At 38.8% G+C, this 22,690-nt stretch overlaps 2 protein-coding genes and 1 pseudogene across 2 annotated transcripts; 1 reads left to right on the forward strand and 2 right to left on the reverse strand.

Moving 5' to 3' along the window:
- Positions 1-1,014: 1,014 nt before the first annotated feature.
- LOC119885022 (ctenidin-3-like) lies at positions 1,015-2,745 on the forward strand. Its single transcript, XM_038695285.1, has one exon. The coding sequence runs from the start codon at positions 1,092-1,094 to the stop codon at positions 1,623-1,625; it is 534 nt and encodes a 177-aa protein (XP_038551213.1). The 5' UTR covers positions 1,015-1,091; the 3' UTR covers positions 1,626-2,745.
- Positions 2,746-7,212: 4,467 nt separating this feature from the next.
- LOC119885024 lies at positions 7,213-19,568 on the reverse strand (annotated as a pseudogene).
- Positions 7,484-15,807, reverse strand: LOC119885023 (major prion protein homolog). The gene is given in 3 exon segments (XM_038695286.1): positions 7,484-8,198; positions 8,201-8,796; positions 15,653-15,807. Coding segments are annotated over 2 exon segments (1,203 nt in total). The 5' UTR covers positions 8,790-8,796; positions 15,653-15,807; the 3' UTR covers positions 7,484-7,584.
- Positions 19,569-22,690: the final 3,122 nt, after the last annotated feature.

The following is a 22,690-nucleotide window of genomic DNA, read 5'->3' on the forward strand; positions in this document are numbered from 1 at the left end:
TAGCCTTTTAAATGTAATTTATTTTTTATTTTCATTTATCTGTTCCTCCTGTCAGATAAGTGTTTAGGTTAAAATTTACAAAACCTCAGTGCTAACAAACAATTGTCCATTGATGACCATGATGCAGCAGGTCTCGTTAGATCTGGAACCAGATTAAATCTGATCCCAGGTCAGCTGTTTATTTGTTACAGTGCTTGTATAAACTGTGTTTCTCAAAGCTGGTTAAGAGTCTGTACTGCTCCTAATTTATCAGCAATGTAAAAATAACACAGCAGGACGAAAGCTGCCATGAGAACATCTCATCAGCCTTCGGGAAGCAGTACAAGTACAGTTACTTTGTACAAGTACAATTTGATGTACTTGCACTTTACTTTCCATTTTATGCTATTTTTAAGGCAAATATTGTACTGTTTACTTGGGTACACCAATATGACAGCTATAATTACTTGTTACTAAATTTTGCCTTCAAAATATATGATACAACTTATATAAAACTAAAATATAATGCATTTTATAAATTAAACAACCATGTATAAATTAATAAAAAATGACCTTCCTCTCAGACAGCAACATTTAACGCATCAATAATAATAAACCAATGATATTTTATAGATGTACAATATTACATTTTGCATAATGAATACTTTTACTTTGAACACTTTATCCTTAATTGGTATTGTTCAGGGCTTGCAAGTTTACATACTGGTATTTAATAAGTAAATTTAAGGCCTTAACATCTAAGATAGTTTTTTTTATCATGAGATGGACTTTTTGTTTTACATGATAATTGTTTTTAAAGCTGCTTCTGTCCTGTCAGGGTCTTTATTTTCGTAACCGTCAGAAGTCATTGTGCTTCTTGCTTAAAAAGTACTTATTACTACGAGTAACAGTAACAGTTTTGACAAAGTACGCTGTGGCATTGCTACTTTTATTTCAGGAAAGATCTGAATATTTCTTCCACCACGTGAAGAACTGAAAAGTCCAGAATCACCTGATCATTACAGAACAGAACAGAAAATACTTTTTCCAAAGTCAATCTTCCTAAAAATTCCTTTTCATTTGTCTTATTTTTACAGCATAAAAAAAAAATCATGTCTGGCCTGCAGAAACTCTCCCTCACAGTTGCCCTCTGCCTGCTGCTCCTTGCCACACTGTTGCCCAGCTCTGAGGCCCGGCGTGGAGGTGGTGGTGGCTTTGGCCGAGGTGGAGGAGGCTTCGGCCGAGGTGGAGGTCGGGGCTGGGGCGGTGGTGGTGGCCAGGCCTACAGACCCATCCAGAGCAGTGGCCCCAGTGCAGGGAAAGTAGCTGGGGCAGCTGCAGCGGGCGCAATAGGAGGAGCAATGATCGGGTCTGCCCTGAGCCGCCCTGGGTACGGGTATGGAGGGTATGGAGGAGGGTATGGAGGATATGGGTATGGAGGGGGCTATGGAGGAGGGTATGGCTATCCACATTATGGAGTTGGCGGTGGCTACGGCCCCAGGCCTGGCTATGGCTATGAACCAGAGGGCTCTGGAGATATGGAGTACTACACTGGAGCATCTAGCGGCCCCATCTACAACAGCATCATCGTTGTCATCGGCTCCCTGATGTCCCTGCTGATTGGCCACTGGGTGGCAGTCATGTAGAGCAGGAGACAGAGCTGGGATCCTTAAAACAGACACAGACCCTGACTAAAAATAACCCACAACCTGACAGAAGACATTTTTTGGTTTAAAGTCAAATATGAAATATGACCCTTGAAATATGAAAAGCTGTGGTCAGTTTGTTTCCCCGACACTTGGCCCTCCATGTAGACAGGAAGAGGAATTTTGACCCATTTAACCTCTACAACATGCCGGTGTGATGCCACATTTCAGTCTGCAACTGTACTGACAAACAAAGAAAACCACTTCCTGTAGATATTTATTGTCATTCCCATTTCTCTTAATGTGGTCAGTCTTTTTGTACTTTTGATGATTGTGGTGGTGACGGCGATATTTATGATGGTGATGATTTAAAATGTTGATAAAAAATTCTCTGTAGTCAATCTGTAACGATAGACCAGGAATAAATTAGATTAGTTTATTCATGTTAAGCCTACCTCAAGAAGCCGGAGTTTAAGAGCAGCTACACATTTAATTTGATAATGCCATTTCTCAGTATATTCTTCATAACTTAATCTTTTAGAGCGTTTTTCAATCTGCCTGCTCTGCATCTTGTTATATTTTCAGTACATTGCTTGTATACTTTACCTTATTAAAGTACATGTTTTATGCCATTTTGTAGAGGTTTATATACAAATGTTTGATATTGTTATATAAGTAAAAAGAACTTAGAACAAACATTTGTGTAAATTTTTATTGTCTACATTATTGTGAGAAGAAACCATTCTTATGTTACCTGCTGATGAGAAAAACTGTAACAAAACCTGTCGCTGAAATACGTGTTTTCGATTGTATAGGAGACTTGATAAGCACAGGTTGAATGTAACCAAGTACATTTACTCAAGAACTGAACTTTTTACAGTACAAATTTGAGGTGCTATTACTTTACCTGAGTATTTCCATTTTATGCTGCTATATCCGTCTATTCTGTGACCTCTCAGGGGTAAATCTACTCCACTACATTTGTCTGACAGCTTTAGTTACTTTCCGGATTACAATTTATCATACCCAACCTGTCCAGTGAAAACAAAGTATCTCCAAATTAATTTTGACTTTGATTTGTTCTGGTAAACTGAAGAATGACATGGTCCTTTATGGGGTGTGTAAAATCTCCTACTTCTTAAGATAAATAAAAAGATAAACTTTTTTTTGATGATGATGATGATGAATTGCTGTATTGTACTGGTTAAACTAACAGAATATAAAGTCCTGAACATTAGCACAACCTTAAATAACAACAGCAGTAAAATGAAACATACACATTAAAGAAGCAGTGATATTCATCCAGAAACATTAGATACAATAAAACATTAACAGGGAACATTTTACTGCACAATGAGTACTTTTACTTAGGTAAGGTTTTGAATGCAGGACTTTTACTTGTAGTGGAGTATTTTGACAGCATAGTATCACTACTTTTACTTCAGTAAAGGACTTGAATACTTCTACTTCGCTGCTGTTAAGTGAACAAGACCAAGAGTCAACAGCCTCACTACCAGTTCTGCGGGGCTGCACAGAGGTGGTCTGAGCTAAACGCTCACAGTGACAAAGCTAACGTGCTGATGTATAATATTACAATGTTTAACAACTTAGTTGTGTGTTTTAGCATGCTAATATTTCCCATTATAATTACCATTAAACACATTACAACTGAGGTTGATGGAAATCTCATTCGTCTAGAAAATATTTAAACAGAAACCAAAGAATTGCACAAATTTAAATTTGGTGATGCTGGTAGAAAGAAGAACAATCAGGAGATCACTCAAGTTATTACAGGTTATTACACCGAGGGGAACATGTATGTCAGAACAAAATTCAATCCTAATCTATCCAATAGTTGTTGAGATACTTTAGTCTAGAGCAGAGGTTTTCAAAGTCTAGGACTGGGCCCTCCCTCAGACAAAGCTTGGGAAAAGGTTAGCTTCCTTGATTAGTTTCGCGCAGTCCCTGGATGCCTTTGGGATCATGATTATGTGATCATATAATCAATTGATAAGATATACTAATGCTATATAATATTGCTGTATGACATAACCAAATACATAATAATGGTCTGTCCAAAGGTATTTATTAGTTTCTGACTTCTTTGAGCTCTCTCTTTAACCAAATCACACACTTTGAGGCTCTTCTATAACTCCTGTTGATGACTAACATAATAACTAGAAATTTAACCTCCATCAACGCCTCACTGTGTATTATAAAAACATGACAGTTCCATTAAGTGCACAAGCTTGGTGGTTTGTGTTCAGCCTGTGTTTTATCAACATATGGAAACCTGATGGGGGGCTGTGGAGCTGCATGACTCTCAGCCTGTGAGCTGACATTTAACAGCCTGCTGCCTCCTATCATGTCACAGCAGACTGGACAGGGCTCCGGTTTGCTTTCTTCTCTGCCTACATTACAGCAGTAAGCATCGTAAAAATCTGGTGGTGTTTATTTGAATGCAACATTCAGCACAGTGATCTTTGGACCTTTCACACTCGGTAGCCATGCTTCATTACAGGTTCAGACCTGGAGCACAGAGACGTGTTGACACAGCCCTCATGTTGTTATTCATTATGTGAAATGTTGCCACAACATACTTGATATTTTTAGTCTTTCTGAGTTTGTCTGCAGTTTGTCATCTATGACAAATTAAGTCAGGGATAGAGGTTTGTTATTATGAACCTCTTTATATATATATATATATATGTGTGTGTGTGTGTGTGTGTGTGTGTATATGTATGTATATATATGTATGCATACATATATCTATATACATATATATGTATATATGCTTTCCACATTGAGGTTTATATTTATATACTAATACCTTGATGTAGAAGTTAGTATATACTATGTTATGATGATGTCAGTGTAAATTGAAACATCAATATATTCACATACAGACGTAACACACATACCCCTCAACCCAATGTCTTACCCTCTGCAAATTTAACATGCACTTTTGTATTTTTACTTAAGTAAGACTTTTAAATACTTGTAATTGTAACAGGGTTTTTTTACATTATTAAGGCCCCCTGAATACTTAGCATGTTGTCATATACAGAGGCCAGTAATTCATACCCATTACTAAGCTTGTTAGGGAATAACATCAAAAGCACACAAAGCATGACGTGCAACATACAGGGAACCCACAAATGGGTACATACAAAAACAACATACATACATATACACACGAAAAAATGTAATATGTTGATTCAGATCATTTCATTTTCCAGCTTTTAAAAAAATCTCAATGTTTATGAAAATCTAAATTCAAATGTAAATGCGTTAGTTTGTAAATTTCCTTGTGGTTCCTATTATATCAGTATATATATATATATATATATAATAATATATATATATATATAATAAATCAGGTGTCAAGTAATTTGTGCTCAATCCACCAGAAACCCTGATTAACTTCACAATGTGTTAGATCCAAGTCATCTTCGCGAAAGCTTTTCATATAAAGCTTGTTTTCAGTCAAAACTTTCTTGCACACCCGATTCTAAAAGTCATAAAAAAAATATCCACAAATGCAAGTAAGTAAAGTTATTTGTTTATTTGACAAGATAAGCAAAAAGTGCAAGTCATCCCTCAGTATTCAGTTGAAGCTCCAGCAGCACAGCAAATGTGATCCGTCACAGTGAAAGACATTCACGTCTTTTAAAGCGGTTTAAAATACATTCAAAGCCAGACACAAGATAACGTAGGCTTCAACAACACGTTAAAAAAGGTACACTGTGGGGTTTTTGATCACTATAGTGGTCAGAGATTATTCAACAGTTAATGAAAAAAATGTTTGTTGTGATGAAATGTGTGGTTAAAGATGCAGCGGTCATGACAGTACTCTGCAGTGGCGGCAGGAGGCGGACGTGGGAGTAATAAATGGAAAAATCAAGAAGGAAAAGGTGTTGAGGCTTTTCGTTTATTGGCAAAACTGAAGTCAAAGAGGATTTTATACCAACGGGGAGGAGGTCACAACATGTTTTTTATATTTTATGTAGCTTCAAATTATCCCACTTGCCACACTGGGTCTCGAATAATGACCGAGTCAAATGAATTATGGAGGTAAGAAATGTGTTCATCATGTGTTTTGTCCAGTCGTGTTGAATTCGAGATGTTTGTTTGCAATTAAAACTCCAGAGAGTACCTTTTAATTGTTTTTAAGTCACCATAGTCTATGGTTAGAAAAGATATTGTACAAATCTTAAGTAATATACTGTGCACATCTTGATATGCAGGCTTAGCAACCATATACAGTTGCAGATGAATTCAGCTCAGAATTAGTACATCAGGGGTTTAAATCTTCTTAAGAGCACTTCTGCAATCACAAGCTATCCCACAGAGGGGGGAAGAAAGGCAAAACATTGGACAGAAGAGGAAGGTGTGTTTATAAAAAGACTAGAAAATATAAAACACACTAAATACATACAAATACCATACAATGCAATGGCAGTGTACATGGAAACATGTTAAGACAACACACATCAATATTAAGAAAAAGCCCACTTTGCTTTGCATTGATTCCAGTGTAACAATTTAAGGAGTGTTAGGATACAGCATACATCTACATCTGTCTGCTTATGAATAAGATATAATAATTAGTCGTTAGGACCTCATGTGATAAAAGTCCATTAATGGTTTAAAATACAAAGATATTAGTAGATATGATCTATTACAGATACTCCGTCATGCTAATTGTAACACAGTGGAAACCGCTCATAGTGATCACGGTTACAGTCACCAACTCTTTATATGGATCAGAAAGCTTAGGACAGGATCATTGCTTTACAAATGCTGTTTAAATAATTAGCTCATAGTAATCAAGTTACTGCTTACAGTGTTAATTTTGGGGTCTTTTCATACATATGGGGAAAAAAAGAATATTTTATTCAAAACGTTTGTTTTCAAACTCTGACATCAGTTTGGCATTGGTAGCCTACAGTTTATTTCCAGGCCTGGTAAAAATTTAGAAATGCACCGAAACCAGTGCTAAGCTGTGGCTTAAAAGCCTATTTGCACTACTGACGTTACTGTATTTGTAAACAGCACAACACTGTTTTACTGTTAAAGCGTAATTATACTTTTTACTGTCCTGTATTTTAAAAAACAGTCACTAATATTCAGTAAATCGCGAAGCTGTCCAGTTCATTACCTTATATGTAATAAATACACAAATGTTAATTAGATGATAGTCTGCCTGACAAATAAAGAAAATGATTAACTTTACCCGGACAGACGTGATCTCTATACGAGGTTTTTAAAGTTACCGTTTTAAAGTTCACATTCCGTTTTAGAAGTCTTCCGATATCAGCATCCTTGTTGGTAATATACTCATATTACATCTAAAGCGCATGTCCATTATTGTAAGCGGTGTATTTACACAGATTATCACCATGACAGAGCAAGTCCTACAGGTGCAAAGTAACCCTCGCACATGCTTTGTCCTCTGAGACAAAAAAGAAAAGAAAAACAACCTAGCCAGTTTCCTTGAATAAATAATAATTTTTTCTGAAACACACATCACAAACACAGAAAGATGAGTCACTGGTGGTGCCACTCCTTACTTCTATGGCTAGGGTTAGTGTTGAATAACATGCTCTGTGTTATTTTATTAAATCTAAATGGACATTAATGGGTCAGACTCCTCAACGCCAACAAAAGCCTGGAGTTTTAGAGTACAGTTAATGGACCATTTCTCTTTCAGAAGAGGAAAAAGGAAGTGCTATTTGTTGCAAACATGGTGACTCTCTAGTAGTCTAACTGTTCCCTTTCCTTTCCTTGAATAAATAGTAAGGACATGCATGAGGATGCAAAAAAACCCCACATAAAGTAGAAATTCACACACAATGAAGAAAAGGGAAAAAAAGGTTTCTTTCTCCCTAATAATTTTCCATCCATTTACTTAATTCCTTTAGCACATTCTCCATCACTTTCACTGCTAATGAAAGCGTCAGTGCAGCAGCATTAGCATGTTGCTATTCAGTAGCATCAGTATAGTACTGGTGACCACAGCTAAAAGCCCTCGCGAGCCCATCTCCAGTCCCTGCACCCCTCCGGTTTGTCTCTTCAAGTACTTTTCAGAGTAAACCATGTACAGCTCTATGCATCTCCGGACCTTCAGCTGATTGATCAGTGCTGGGTAGCCGATCTCCACGATGCTGACTGTATCATCGTCTTCATCAGTGCTGACAGCCTGAGAAGGCACAGGATTGACTTCAGGCTGATTTAGAGGGCTGGGAGTTGAAGGTGCAGTGCTATTGACCTCCTCCGTGTTGCTGCCTGTGCCAGTGTGCGGACCTGAGGTGACAACAGTGGTTGTGGTTGTAGTTGTGGCAGCAGGTTTGCTGTTTGGCTGTCGGTTCCCTGCAGGCAGAAGGTCTGTCCTCTTCATGCAGGCGTCCATGTAGCCGTCATAGGTCTCAGGGAGTTGGCTGTACCTGTAGTCTCTGCTGTAGTCGTTGGTGTCGGTAGACCTCGCACCATATTTCCTGTACATGTAGTTGTTGTAGTAATACTCCTCCTGGGAGTTGTGGAAGTTGAAGGGAGGACGGGGGAACCTTCCTAACCGTAGCCCAGGGCCATTCCTACTATAGCCCCTCCACCTGCTGCCATCATCGCACTGCGCCCAAACCCTCTGGAATTATCGTTGGGACGCACGCCCATTGCATGAACTGATTGGGAAAAGGGAGAGCCGCCCCCAACACCGCGGCCCCCGTAACCAAAGCTGCCACCATAGCGAGGGCTCAGGATTTGGTTGTTTGGGTTTTGGTTGATGTATCCACCTGGATAACCACCATAACCACCATAGCCTCCTCCGTATGGGGAGCCCCGTGCTGGATACTGGTAGCCTCTTCCACCCGGCTGCTGGGGGTAACTACCCGGATACCCAGGTCTGCCTGATTGCGGAGGGTAGCCTCCTTGATTGGGTTGTCCAGGCTGTTTGGGGTACCAACCCTGAGAGTTGGAGCCCTGATTAGTGTTAGTGTGGGTGCTGCCTCGGTTGGACGGGGGAGACTTTGACTTTGTGCCGGAGCCTTTCCCAAAGCCACCACCTTTCCCAAAGCCACCGCCTCCTCCTCCCTTCCTGGCCAGTGAAAGATGGGTATGAAACAAAAGTAGTGACAGACATATCACAGATAATGAATTCAGCTTCATCTTCGCCCTGTAGGGAGGGTTGGGGAGACAAAAGAAAAATTAAGAAATGGAGAAAAAGGATTTTTATCAGTTTACACTCAAAAGACAGAATTGTCTGTCTCTCCAATCCAACTTTAACATAGATGAGAACATGCACCTAACATGAGTTTCATTGAGCTGAGAGAACTGGGAACATTAGAGCAAGTATTTTGGCTACTCTGTGTTATGTCTTCTGTTTATCTTGTTTTACTAACTCAAGCTAGTACAAGCAATATATCATTAAATCATGTTGATAAAATATTTGTAACAGCCTCAACATGTTTTTGCACCACGCAGTCTTGCGCACCTACTTTACCCCATAGTTTCAACAAGGTCTGTGGACCCAAAGTAGGATCCTAGGTCAACTTGAAATAAGTACAGTGCGCGTTAATGTTACAGAAGATGATCAAACGGTACTTTCCAGTCATCTGTAACTTCAGGTGCCTTTGCATCATGTTAGGTATGTTACTATCAAAGCCATCAATTATACCATCAATTCACCAATTAAAAAAAAAAAAAAAAAAAAAAAAACTTAGTGTCTCATTAATAATAATAATAATCATCTTACTTTTTCTTGAGGAAATTTAAGATGACAAAATTCCAATGCAAAGTTAACATCCTAACTGGAAACATCACAAACTGGCATGGGATGTGCACGGCCCAGGACAGGAGGGCTCTGCAGCGGGTGATTAAAACTGCTTAGATCATCATTGATACCCATCTGCTGAGCACCAGTGATATCAGTGAGGTGAGGTGCCTGCACAGTACCCACCCAGCCACAGCCTGTTCACCCTGCTGCCGTCTAGCAAGCGATACAGAAGTATCCCCTGTCGTACCACCAGACTACAGAACAGCTTCTTCCCTCAGGCTGTGAGACTCAATTCATCCTCAGTGTGTAGCATAAAGGGACTACAGCTTTCATTTTGCTGTACAACCTTGTGTTGTATCAATTTGAATAAATGACCTATAAAAGTCTGTATCTCATATTATATGAGATAAGCACCTTGTAATTAAGAGAAAAGATGTGATCCATCATCCATATTTGAGAAGGAAAAACCATAAAGACACTTTAGGTGTGATTTTAAAATATATATCTTGACATTTTATAATTTTGTCTACCGCGTAGTAGGTTTTGCCCTACTGTTTATACCATGGTAATATACATTTCTGGATGTATATTTACATTTAGCAGACACTTTTATCCAAAGTGACTTACATTTGAGGAATATAAGGCTATTATGGGCAGTGTTGCAAATCAATGAGCATGACTGATTTACAGTCATATCAGATGTTAACATCAATGTCAAAGTATCTTGGTATCTAAAATAAGTATATTATATATGGATATAATATAAAAGAGTACGGTCTACGCTGTGAGATAACTGTTTGATTTGGCGCTATATAAATAAAATTGAATATAATAAAATCTAATATTACATGTATCATGATAGAGGATTTTACTAGGGCTCTAACAATTAACAATTTCATTGTCGATTAACCAGACAATTTCTTTTCATCATTTATTTCCCACAATCAATTTCCACAATTGTGAGAAATAGCTTTAAGAATTTCTCGGTCTTTAAATAAATTCCTTGTAAAATGTAATTCCTTGTTTCCGTCCAAAACCTAACATATTTGATTTGCTATAATAATGACAATTTTTTTTTTTTTGGGGGGGGTGGTATCTTGAAAAATGACAAAAATGATTATTCAACCATAAAAATAGTAATTGAACTGATCATTTTACTCAAACAGTTACAGCTTTATTATTCATATAGCTAACCCTTAACCTGATTTAATTATTTTTATTTTAATGCTGTATGATACGATGAAACGACCTGTATGACAATATTTCAAGGATCAGGTTGTAAAACGAAATCAAAGTTCCCTTCATGCTACACACACAGAACTTCACTCACAATTAAATGTATACTAAAATATGGTAAGATAACACACAAAGCAATATACACAGGTGACTGATTATCAGGTTTATGCTCAGTCTCATCTGTTGTCAATACAAGCCCCACTATGGCTGCTTGCTAAATATTGATGGTCTTAACTTACCAGTTGTTGTGTGTAAACTCACTCTGATAACAGGCACAACTCGAACAGACGTCTCTGTTCTTAACTGCTCATTAACATTTTTAATACCGACATATGTGTTGTGGTGGCAGCCCAGCTGACGGTGAGTGTCCTGGTTATTTCTCCTTTTTGTTGTCTGTGATTCTCTCTCTCTCTCTCTCTCTCTCTCTCTCTCCAGCCACACCTGCCAGCAATCAGCCTCATCTCCAATAGTACTTCTACCCCGGTACCGCGGTGAAGTTAGTTTTAAGTTGGATATTCGACAGACATTCACCCAGGATCCAGTGACGGCTTTTTAGTCAGTTCACCCAGTGACGGTTGTATAAGTGCGGTTAGCTCACCTCTGATGGCTCGCTTTTAACCAACGGGGGTTAGCTTAGGGACCGTCAATAAATTACAATTGTGAGAACAGTGTTATGGGAAAATCATTATTTATTTCAATAGCTTCCAAGTCATGTGACACAGGGACTTCAAACCAATGCCGAATTGTAGTACTATACTAGGCAAATGAGACACACCCCTTCATATTTGATTTGAGTGCATTTTTTATTTTATATGAATATTTATTCATAATTTATGTAAAATAATGCCTTTTTTTTTCCATAGCGTCCAAGTCATGTGCACAGGGACTTCAAACCAATTCCGAATTGTAGTACTATACTAGGCAAATGAGACACACCCCTTCATATTTGATTTGAGTGCATATTAAAATTTATATTAATATTTATTCATAATTTATTGAAAAAAGTGCTGTTTTTTTCAATAGCTTCCAAGTCATGTGACACAGAGATTTCAAACCAATGCCGAATTGTAGTACTAGACTAGGCAAATGAGACACACCCCTTCATATTGATTTGAGTGCATATAAAATTTATATTAATATTTTTTTATATTTTTTTCTTCAATAGATTCCATTTCAAATGATTCAGGGACTCAAAACCAATGCCGAATAGTACTACTACCTGTTACACATATTACACACCTCTTGTACAACTGCAGTTGTACCACACAGAGTCAGTCATTTTCTTCCACAGCATTGAGCAGATTTCAAAGAAACACTTTATTTACACAACGGACATTCCCAGTTTCCTTCCATTGCCTCTTCATTGTGTGCTGTCCATTCCACACACTGAGCATGGAACCACCGTTCACAACCATCACACTGGACCTGTGGAACGTAACCCATTGGCCTCAGGTGAAGATACCAACGATGGTCGTTCAGTCTTGGCCACAGGTAGTCTCAACGACTGTAACGACTGTCGTCACAGCAACAAGGAACACTAACGAACCAGCGGTATCGATGACCCGGGCCAACGACCCCACTGAGGTTAAATAGCTGAGTTTCCCTGCCAGTCAGTCAGAACTGAAGAAGTCCTTTGGATAAGGGACGAAACGTCTTCCAGTATCTTCAACCAAGTCAGTTGCCCTTCATTTTAACCCTCGTTGGATACTTTATATAGTATAAATTAATTTCTAAAGGAAGCTTAAGAACTCTACATTCCCATGCCAAATTCTTGTCAACCTTAATAGAGAAGTCATAGAAAGCATCCTGACTGGAAACTTCACCACCTGGCATGGGATGTGCACGGCCCAGGACAGGAGGGCTCCGCAGTGGGTGATTATAACCGCTAAGAAGATTATTGGTACCCATTCACACACATTCATACAACGATGGCAGAGAAATAAATGCAAGGTGCCAACTGCTGATGAGAAAGAAACTAATACTCGTTCACACACACTCACACAACAATGGCACAGCCTTCTGAGCAAATACAGAGGGGGCATATATCTTCCATGTAGTGGACAACCGCTCTACATCTAAGCAACAGACATTGAATATATATATATATATATATATTATATATATATATATATATATATATATATTATAAAATATGTTACGAAAGATTTATTTTAATTCCACAGGTCCAGTGTGATGGTTGTGAACGGTGGTTCCATGCTCAGTGTGTGGAATGGACAGCACACAATGAAGAGGCAATGGAAGGAAACTGGGAATGTCCGTTGTGTAAATAAAGTGTTTCTTTGAAATCTGCTCAATGCTGTGGAAGAAAATGACTGACTCTGTGTGGTACAACTGCAGTTGTACAAGAGGTGTGTAATATGTGTAACAGGTAGTAGTACTATTCGGCATTGGTTTTGAGTCCCTGAATCATTTGAAATGGAATCTATTGAAGAAAAAATATAAAAAAATATTCATATAAATTTTAATATGCACTCAAATCAAATATGAAGGGGTGTGTCTCATTTGCCTAGTATAGTACTACAATTCGGCATTGGTTTGAAGTCCCTGTGTCACATGACTTGGAAGCTATTGAAAAAAAACAGCACTTTTTTCAATAAATTATGAATAATATTAATATAAATTTTAATATGCACTCAAATTAAATATGAAGGGGTGTGTCTCATTTGCCTAGTCTAGTACTACAATTCAGAATTGGTTTGAAGTCCCTGTGTCACATGACTTGGACGCTATTGAAAAAAAAAGGCATTATTTTACATAAATTATGAATAATATTAATATAAATTCGAATATGTACTCAAATCAAATATGAAGGGTGTGTCTCATTTGCCTAGTCTAGTACTACAATTCGGAATTGGTTTGAAGTCCCTGTGTCACATGACTTGGAAGCTATTGAAAAAAAACAGCACTTTTTTTCAATAAATTATGAATAAATATTAATATAAATTTTAATATGTACTCAAATCAAATATGAAGGGGTGTGTCTCATTTGCCTAGTCTAGTACTACAATTCAGCATTGGTTTGAAGTCCCTGTGTCACATGACTTGGACGCTATTGAAAAAAAAGCATTATTTTACATAAATTAAATAAATATTCATATAAATAAAAAACTCAAATCAATATGAAGGGGTGTGTCTCATTTGCCTAGTCTAGTACTACAATTCAGCATTGGTTTGAAGTCCCTGTGTCACATGACTTGGACGCTATTGAAAAAAAAGGCATTATTTTACATAAATTATGAATAAATATTCATATAAATTCGAATATGTACTCAAATCAAATATGAAGGGTGTGTCTCATTTGCCTAGTATAGTACTACAATTCGGCATTGGTTTGAAATCCCTGTGTCACATGACTTGGAAGCTATTGAAAAAAAACAGCACTTTTTTCAATAAATTATGAATAAATATTCATATAAAATAAAAAATGCACTCAAATCAAATATGAAGGGGTGTGTCTCATTTGCCTAGTATAGTACTACAATTCGGCATTGGTTTGAAGTCCCTGTGTCACATGACTTGGAAGCTATTGAAATAAATAATGATTTTCCCATAACACTGTTCTCACAATTGTAATTTATTGATGGTCCCTAAGCTAACCCCCGTTGGTTAAAAGCGAGCCATCAGAGGTGAGCACTTATACAACCGTCACTGGGTGAACTGACTAAAAAGCCGTCACTGGATCCTGGGCGAATGTCTGTCGAATATCCAACTTAAAACTAATTTCACCGCGGTACCCCGGTTCCCCACTCCATCGCTGCTTGATCGTCGTTGCTCCTAACCCGGTGCCCCTTGATCCCTCAAGCTATCGCGTAACCTGCATGATCTGTCTCACTGTTCTTGGTTTTTCCGGAGCCACTGATCCTGTTTGTCTGCCTGTCTCTCCCCAGGTTCACTCACCCTCGTCCTCTGTCAAGTCGGCTGGGCTCGCTCACCTGCCCTCTCCCCTCGGACTTCCCCCCCACGGCGTCCTCCCAGTTCTCCCGTGCCTCCTCTCCCTCGGCCCCCAGTGCTCCCCGGCTTCCACCTCTGCCCTCAACTTCAGTCCCTCAACCCCTTCTTTCCCCTAAACAAACCTGTTAATCCCCAGAGTTGCGTTTGGGTCCACTCTGTCCCCACACCACACCTTAACAATATGGCCTTTAAACTGGGCTAAAACATTCACAGACCCAGCTACCACCACACCTCAACTTACATAATCATTAATTATAATTAGTTAGACAGGATACGAATCTCATTTTGAGATAATGAGATTTATCTAATTATGAGACGCTGAGTGGCTAATTATTATGGGGTACGTACAGAAGGCATAATTAAGAGATGAATTTGGGCTTTAGCCTATAAATAAAATTGAATAAATCAACCTTTTTCTTTATTTTTGGTAACGTTAAGGCCTACATAGCCTACTTAGTAGCTAGTATTTATTTCTTTTAACTGTATTTTAATTTCTAATCTTTAATTTCTTTCGTAAGATGGTTTTGAAAAGTGCCCTACAAGATTTAATAAATCATCTGTTTGCTAACATTAGTTTACGTCTCCACCCTTAATTCGTCCACTTCTACCAGACATTTCTCGTGGCAGTCACAGGACACAAAAACAAGAAGACTTCTGTGTTTTATGGTGGGGATGGGGATGCATGATGCAACAAATAACCTGCTCCGGAGAACGACAGCTCCGAACAAACAAAGCAACCAGACACAGCTTGTTTATAAATGCATACTGCAGACATACAATAGCTAACCTACTTCTGTCAGTGCATTAACAGTGCTCGCACTTTAATGTGGCCTTCCAGCTACCACTGCCCTTTATTCGGTTAAAAGATGGCGCTTGACAGTGTCAAGTAACTATCGAGCGTAATTTACACATTGATGAGAACAGCGTTGACATACGGGTTTATTGCCTCGTGGGAGGTAAAAAAAACAATATCCATTTAATTCCCCAAACCCGGATTAAAAAACGGGAGGGTGCGGTTACTTTAAATGAGGGACAAGCCTTAACGTACCTCCAGTGGTGGCTGCTTGGATCCGCTCTTCTCCACTCGACTGTTGGTTCACTTCAAACGGTTAAAACGTCTTTAGTTCGGAAACTGGGTGAATTTCATATGACGTAACGTGGCACGAGGGACATGGGTCGCATAGAGACAGCCGAGGGGGGCGGGGTTTCACTGAACACTTTTCCCAGCATCCTCACCCATGATGATGGTGATGATGATGTCCACCTTTTTATATACACCTCACACGGAAAATCACCACAGCTAAATGAATAGTGTGCCACTATTTTAAAAAATGTACGGAATGATAGCCTACTAGTGGTGGGAATAATCAGAATCAGCCAAGTTGTTTTTACACAGAAAAGGAATTGTTTTTGGCGACTGGGTGCGCAACAGCAATAAACATAAATAATCATAAAGATATCTAAAAAAAAAAATAATTAGTTTGACAGAATTTATACAAGTATTTGGATGTGCAATAGAAGAATCAGAATCAGATCTGATATGTTGTGCAAACATTAGGTGGGATGGCATGACAGTCAGAGTCAGTGGGAGACCTGGCCTTGTTGATGAGGTCAGCTGCAGAGGGGAAGAAACTGCTCATGTGGCTTGAGGTTTTTTTTTTCCTGATGGACTGCAGTCTCCTGCCTGAATAAAGCACAGGTTATGTGCTCAAATAAAATAATGAAGCACTTTACTTGCTGCCTCCATTTAATCCATCCATATACTTCAGAAGGACATTTTGTACATTTACATCAGGATTTTACATTCAAACACATATGGTTTTTAAAATATGAAAATGTTCTAGTAAACATTACATATAGTCCTTATTTCTACTGTCAGGTACTCAGTGTTTACAACTCTTAAATATTTTACATACATTTATGAAGTCGCAGACAAAAAACCAGTAGAGACCGTAGTGCTAAACAAAAATAGATTTCAGACCCTGTCTAACAACAAGCCTACTTACATGTTGATGCATTTATAAGTAGCCAAGCTGAAAGGGTAATTAAGTACTGATAAAGCTTTTGTACTTTTATGCAGGATGTTTACTTGTAATATAATCTACTTTGTTGTGTTATTGTGGCATTGCTACTTTTATTTAAATAAACCACCAAGAAAAGTTAGTAATATCTGAGAGCAAAGCATAATACAGTGAGTAAACTATAGAGGCCACTTTTGTCTATCAGTTTATTCAAGAAGTTTCAAGTTTACAGTTGATGTTTCTATTTGTTGACACATTTGAAAGTTTTACAGTATGTAAATAGTCCCAAGAATTCAAGTCCTCAAGGATCAAAGAATTTTAACATTACTAAACCTGATGCATTTTCAAAATTTAAGCCAGAGGTTTCTGGGTGTTCGTAGGTATATAGATTGTTCAATAAAAGCAGTATCCTGACAAAAGAGAAACGTCCCAAACCAAAGGCTACGTTTCAGCATAGCTTACAACTCTCATATTAAACAAAATGCCACTTTGTTGGTAGTTAAAGGAGAACTAGCGACACGATTCGGGCAAAGGCATACCGTTTAACCACTTGGTGTTAAACTCAAAAGCTCTCAGGTGATCATTGGCAGAACTGTGTTTTTGTGGTAAAAGCAGAGCGTGCTAAGAGTTGTAATAAGGTTAGCTGAGCTCTGGTAGAAAAAACAGGTGGTTGTGGACGCTTTTAGGAGCCAGAACAGAGAGCCCAGTGCCCTAATTCATTCCTGACTACAGATGATGCCACCTGCTGGCCATTGAAAATCCTGACTCTTGTGTGAGGAAAAATTATGTGAGAGTTAAAGACCTGCAATTCAGTCAATATTTGAAACCATATAAGCCACTGATTAATGAGCTATATGTTGAGGCTATAGCGGCTTCCTTACAGTAATAATGCTACATTTTCACATGAAGAAAGTTTTATTACTCTTATCATCAACACAAAGACAATATATTTTCACAGAGAAATAAAGCAAATCACACACCATGGTGGCACTGATGTAACACATCAATGTCAATCATAGGTAGTTCAAAATCAGTACAGCAGATATAATTCATACATCAGTTTTACACTAAGATTTTTGCAATCTCAAGCAGAGAAGGGAAATAAGTGGGAAAAGTGAGGCAAGTATATAAATAAATATATCAAGACTTACATACTGTACAAGGCAAAGGCAGGTCATATGGATTTCATCCACAACTGGTAGAAATACCGTTGTCTAAAAATACTCCATTACCAGTAGGCTAAAACTCCTGAATTCAAAATGTTACTTAAGTGAAAGTATATATACACACATATTTTTCCATACTCTTTTCTTTTTCCATTCTTATCTATACCTGGAAATTACTACTTTACTATTACTTTACATACTGTGTAGGAACCCAGTTAATTATTTAATGGTTCAAGTGTGTAGTATTTAGGAGTATTACAAAGACCTTACATAATGAACCGTTATGGTTTTATTAACTTAGAATGAGCCATTTCTAGCTACATACTCTGCGGGTCCTCTTACACGGAGGTCGCCATGTTGAGCCGCCATGTTTCTACAGTAGCCCAAAAAGACAAACTGCTCTACAGAGCGCATTTGTCACTTTGTTGAATACACACGAAGAAGAAGAACAACAACAACAAGTAACATTAGTAGTGGTAGTGGTCGTTGGTTTATTAGAAGTAAGAAGAGAAAAGAAATTTGGACAAATGGAGGCCCACAAGTATTATTTAGCCTACAGTGTGTGTCGGCCAACGTAGCTTCTCCTACGCGCTGACAAAGGAAGGGTGAACGATGACTTGAGTAGTTGAAGTCACCACTAGATGCTACTAAAACGTACACACTGAACCTTTTAACACACTCTTATGTACACCTCATTTCTATATTTTTCCATCACTTTCACTGCTAATGAAAGCGTCAGTGCAGCAGCATTAGCATGTTGCTATTCAGTAGCATCAGTATAGTACTGGTGACCACAGCTAAAAGCCCTCGCGAGCCCATCTCCAGTCCCTGCACCCCTCCGGTTTGTCTCTTCAAGTACTTTTCAGAGTAAACCATGTACAGCTCTAAGCATCTCCGGACCTTCAGCTGATTGATCAGTGCTGGGTAGCCGATCTCCACGATGCTGACTGTATCATCGTCTTCATCAACAGTAGCAGTTTTCTGAGAACCTGTGAAGCTGGAGGCACAGGATTGGCTTCAGACTCATGCAGAGGTGCAGAGGTCAAGGAGTTTTCTGCTGCAGTGTTGTTGCTCTTTGTTGCATTGCTGCCAGTGGCTGTGGCAGCAATGGCTGTGTTAGTTACAGAAGTAGTTGTGGTTGTAGTTGTGGCAGCAGGTTTGCTGTTTGGCTGTCGGTTCCCTGCAGGCAGAAGGTCTGTCCTCTTCATGCAGGCGTCCATGTAGCCGTCATAGGTCTCAGGGAGTTGGCTGTACCTGTAGTCTCTGCTGTAGTCGTTGGTGTCGGTAGACCTCGCACCATATTTCCTGTACATGTAGTTGTTGTAGTAATACTCCTCCTGGGAATTGTGGAAGTTGAAGGGAGGACGGGGGAACCTTCCTAACCCGTAGCCCAGGGCCATTCCTACTATAGCCCCTCCACCTGCTGCCATCATCGCACTGCGCCCAAACCCTCTGGAATTATCGTTGGGACGCACGCCCATTGCATGAACTGATTGGGAAAAGGGAGAGCCGCCCCCAACACCATGGCCCCCGTAACCAAAGCTGCCACCATAGTGAGGGCTCAGGATTTGGTTGTTTGGGTTTTGGTTGATGTATCCACCTGGATAACCACCATAACTGGCATAACCACCATAACTTCCTCCGTATGGGGAGCCCCGTGCTGGGTAACCTGCAGCTGGATAACCTGGCTGCTGGGGGTAACCTCCTTGGTTAAATTGTTTAGGCTGTTTGGGGTACCCACCCTTAGACATGGGGTCCAGATTTGTTGTTTTGGGGGTCTTTTAAAGACATTTATTTTTTTAAAAAGCCCTACTTTTTTCTTGGCCAATGCCAAACTAATATGAAGCAAAAGAAGGGAAAGACACAACACAGCTATTACAGTCAGCTTCATCCTTCCGCTGCAGAGAAGAACAGAAAATATAACAACATGTAGAATTTATGATTTACAATAAAAAAAAGTCATTTATTAAAGAGCCATCTTTCTGGAAACAGTCAAATTCCCAAATTCCTGATAATAGGCTAAATTACCACAACTCACAGCAACTTTCAAGTACAAGACAAGCTGGTTTTTCTTGTTCTCAGTGTACTTTTGGAGGGGATTTATCGAACTATTCACTACATTACATTATGTTCACATACATTAACAGCCATGATATGTTTTTGCACTGTTTTTGTTTTACATCATTTGCTCCACATGAAGCTGTGGGTTCAACATAGCTGCCAAGGCTTAAAATAGCACAGACCTTTCAGACTCTCAGATACTGCAGGCGACCAAATATTACTCTTTACAGTCCGGTTGGTAATTAATGTTGCGTTGTTTTCTTGAGAGAGACCAAAGAGCAGAACATATTTATTACATGACAGGAGTACCCTGAGGTTTAATGGTGGGTTGGAGGCGCACTTTGAGAACTTTACAGAAAACAACCCAGCCATGGAAAAAGAAACAACAGATCTATTAACGTTACCTTCTTTGAAAGCGAATAGTCATAAACACATAGGCTACTCTACATACTGCTGACCTTGTAATGTGTCCACAACACCGCCGTTTCTTTCTTTTGCTTCCCAAACCTTTGGTATCAGCCCTCCTCCTTTTAGGGGTAAAAATAAACTAGTGAGAGGAATTACGGGTACTTTAAAGGAGCAGGGTCTGGCTCCCAAACCCTCTTCACTTAGTAGTACCACTTCTGCTGGTTGCATGTTTATTTGCTGCAAGAAATAAATAGGCAACATTCTTCATCTGTAATACATTGAAATATTCATCATATTCATATCCTAGTCATATTGATTTGTTAAAAGGTCGGACATGTCAATAATAACTATCCTAGCTGTAGCTATAACAAAAATAACACTCTAAACTGATCCAAGAAATCACAAATCATTACCCATCAACTAATTTAAAGCCCCAGCAAATCTAATGTTCTTCAAAGTAAACATTGTTTAAATTATTGTATTTAGGGGGTTCAACCTAATGAATATACACATTTGCACTTGGCCTTGCATTAATTGGTTTAGGCATGGATTTGTCTACAGATGGTGCCACCTGCTGGCCACGGAAAACCATACATTCAGACATCCTGAAGTGATGAGTGTTTCTGAGAACTCATTAATCATAGACAATAAAAAGTCAAAAACAAAAATTAAGCCAGTGTAGCAAAGCAGCTACTCATTAACTATGAGGTTTCCTTTCAGTAATACAGTTATATGTTTGTGTGTTAATACTTGTGTCACCAATACGAGCCAGTGGTGATATTTTCACTGATCAATTAGATAAATTGGATATCGCAGGCACCACAGAGAGAGAGGACACGACTGTAAAGGGTTCATGATTTTAATCATGTGAATAACTTTCATGTCATCACCCCAACGCTAATTTGCCATGGTACATTTAATGCAGGGTAAGTAGTAACTGGACAGCAGTATTTGAACTGAAGGAAACGAATCTGAAGACAGAGGAAACATCATGATGGTGTTGATGAACCAAACCAGTACTGTGGTAGTAGGAAGTAATAGTTTCCTGACAGGCAGAGTTGTCGACACAAACTATGATATTGTTGAGTGAAAAACAAACAAACCCTGTTCCAAGAGGTGACACAAGGAAGGTTATGCAGGACGAGTTGGAGCATCTGATGACAAATGCACTGTGGATGCAGAAGACTGCATCCAGTTCAATAACCGGGTAAAGACATTTACACTTTTCAGTCTCACGTGCACAGCAGAAATCTGAATCCAGTCATTCACATTAACTGCTGAGATAGTAACAGTCAAACTCAAGCACATCAACATGACACGTCTTTCTCAACAGGTCGGCGATAGGTGTTGTTAAAAAGCACCAACTGCCGTTAAGTGTTGCATACATCAGTTCATGTCTACTCAGAATATCAGGGGAAATCTTTCAAATATGGCAGCAGAGCACAAACCAGAGATGATAAAGCAAATTATTTCAATTTATTTTTTCTTTATCCCCTTTCCACCACAAGCGCAGAGGTGATTGATTTTTCATCAGTGCCAACACTGGTGATTATAAGGAAAGGATTAATTTAGATTGATACTTGGATCAAATGGGGCAGGGAAAAGGAGACATTCAACTAAAGAGGAAAATGTGCAACTGGGCACTTTAAACACACCGCGGTGAATGATCAAACCACAATGGTACAATATAGAAAATCTGTTCTTTGATGAAAAATGCAAACACAATCGCCCCTTTAACTTTAGGCACATATGTAAAACAAATACTAGAGATCTTCATAAGCAATATTTTTCCCTAATAAATATCCTTTTATTTATGGCATCCACTTCTGGGAGCTGCCCACAGATGGATAGCAATGAGGAAAAATGGTGTGGAGACAAAACTTCAGTTACTCTTGAGCATTGTCCAACACACAAAACTGCACTTACACAGTACACATTCTGTGGTAAACTTTCCAATAACAGCTTTCAGGGTGATATATTTATGTGCGCTTCATGAAGTAGGATAGGTGGCGAATCAGTCAATGATATTAATTATCTCTTTTAATGCCACAATACTAAAATAACATTAATCTAATTTGTGGCTTCGAGATTTAGTTTCTTCCCCATATTGATAATATATCATCACGTATTTTCTCTTTTCAGTTTACAGAAATCTTAGCATCATAGTGTTAAAACACAATACATACACTGCATCTGCAAATAAATCTGCAATATTATGTTTCCAGTCAGTGGAAGCAGACTGCACTTTACCAGTCACCTCTGGGTTTAAGGAGTGACCTCTCTCTTAATAATACCATCTTCATTTGCTCATTGCAGCAGCAAGTAACAACGCTCCGTCACCCTGTTCAAGGCAGGGCCAGTCCAAATCTGCTAGCCCACCACACATCACCCGACGAAGGAGGGACAGCTACTGAACCAAAAAGTTCAGCC

The sequence above is a fragment of the Micropterus salmoides genome, unplaced genomic scaffold (genome assembly GCF_014851395.1).
Source record: "Micropterus salmoides isolate LMB-PRFRI ecotype aquatic unplaced genomic scaffold, ASM1485139v1 Ms_hic_scaffold_3866, whole genome shotgun sequence".
NCBI lineage: Eukaryota > Metazoa > Chordata > Actinopteri > Centrarchiformes > Centrarchidae > Micropterus > Micropterus salmoides.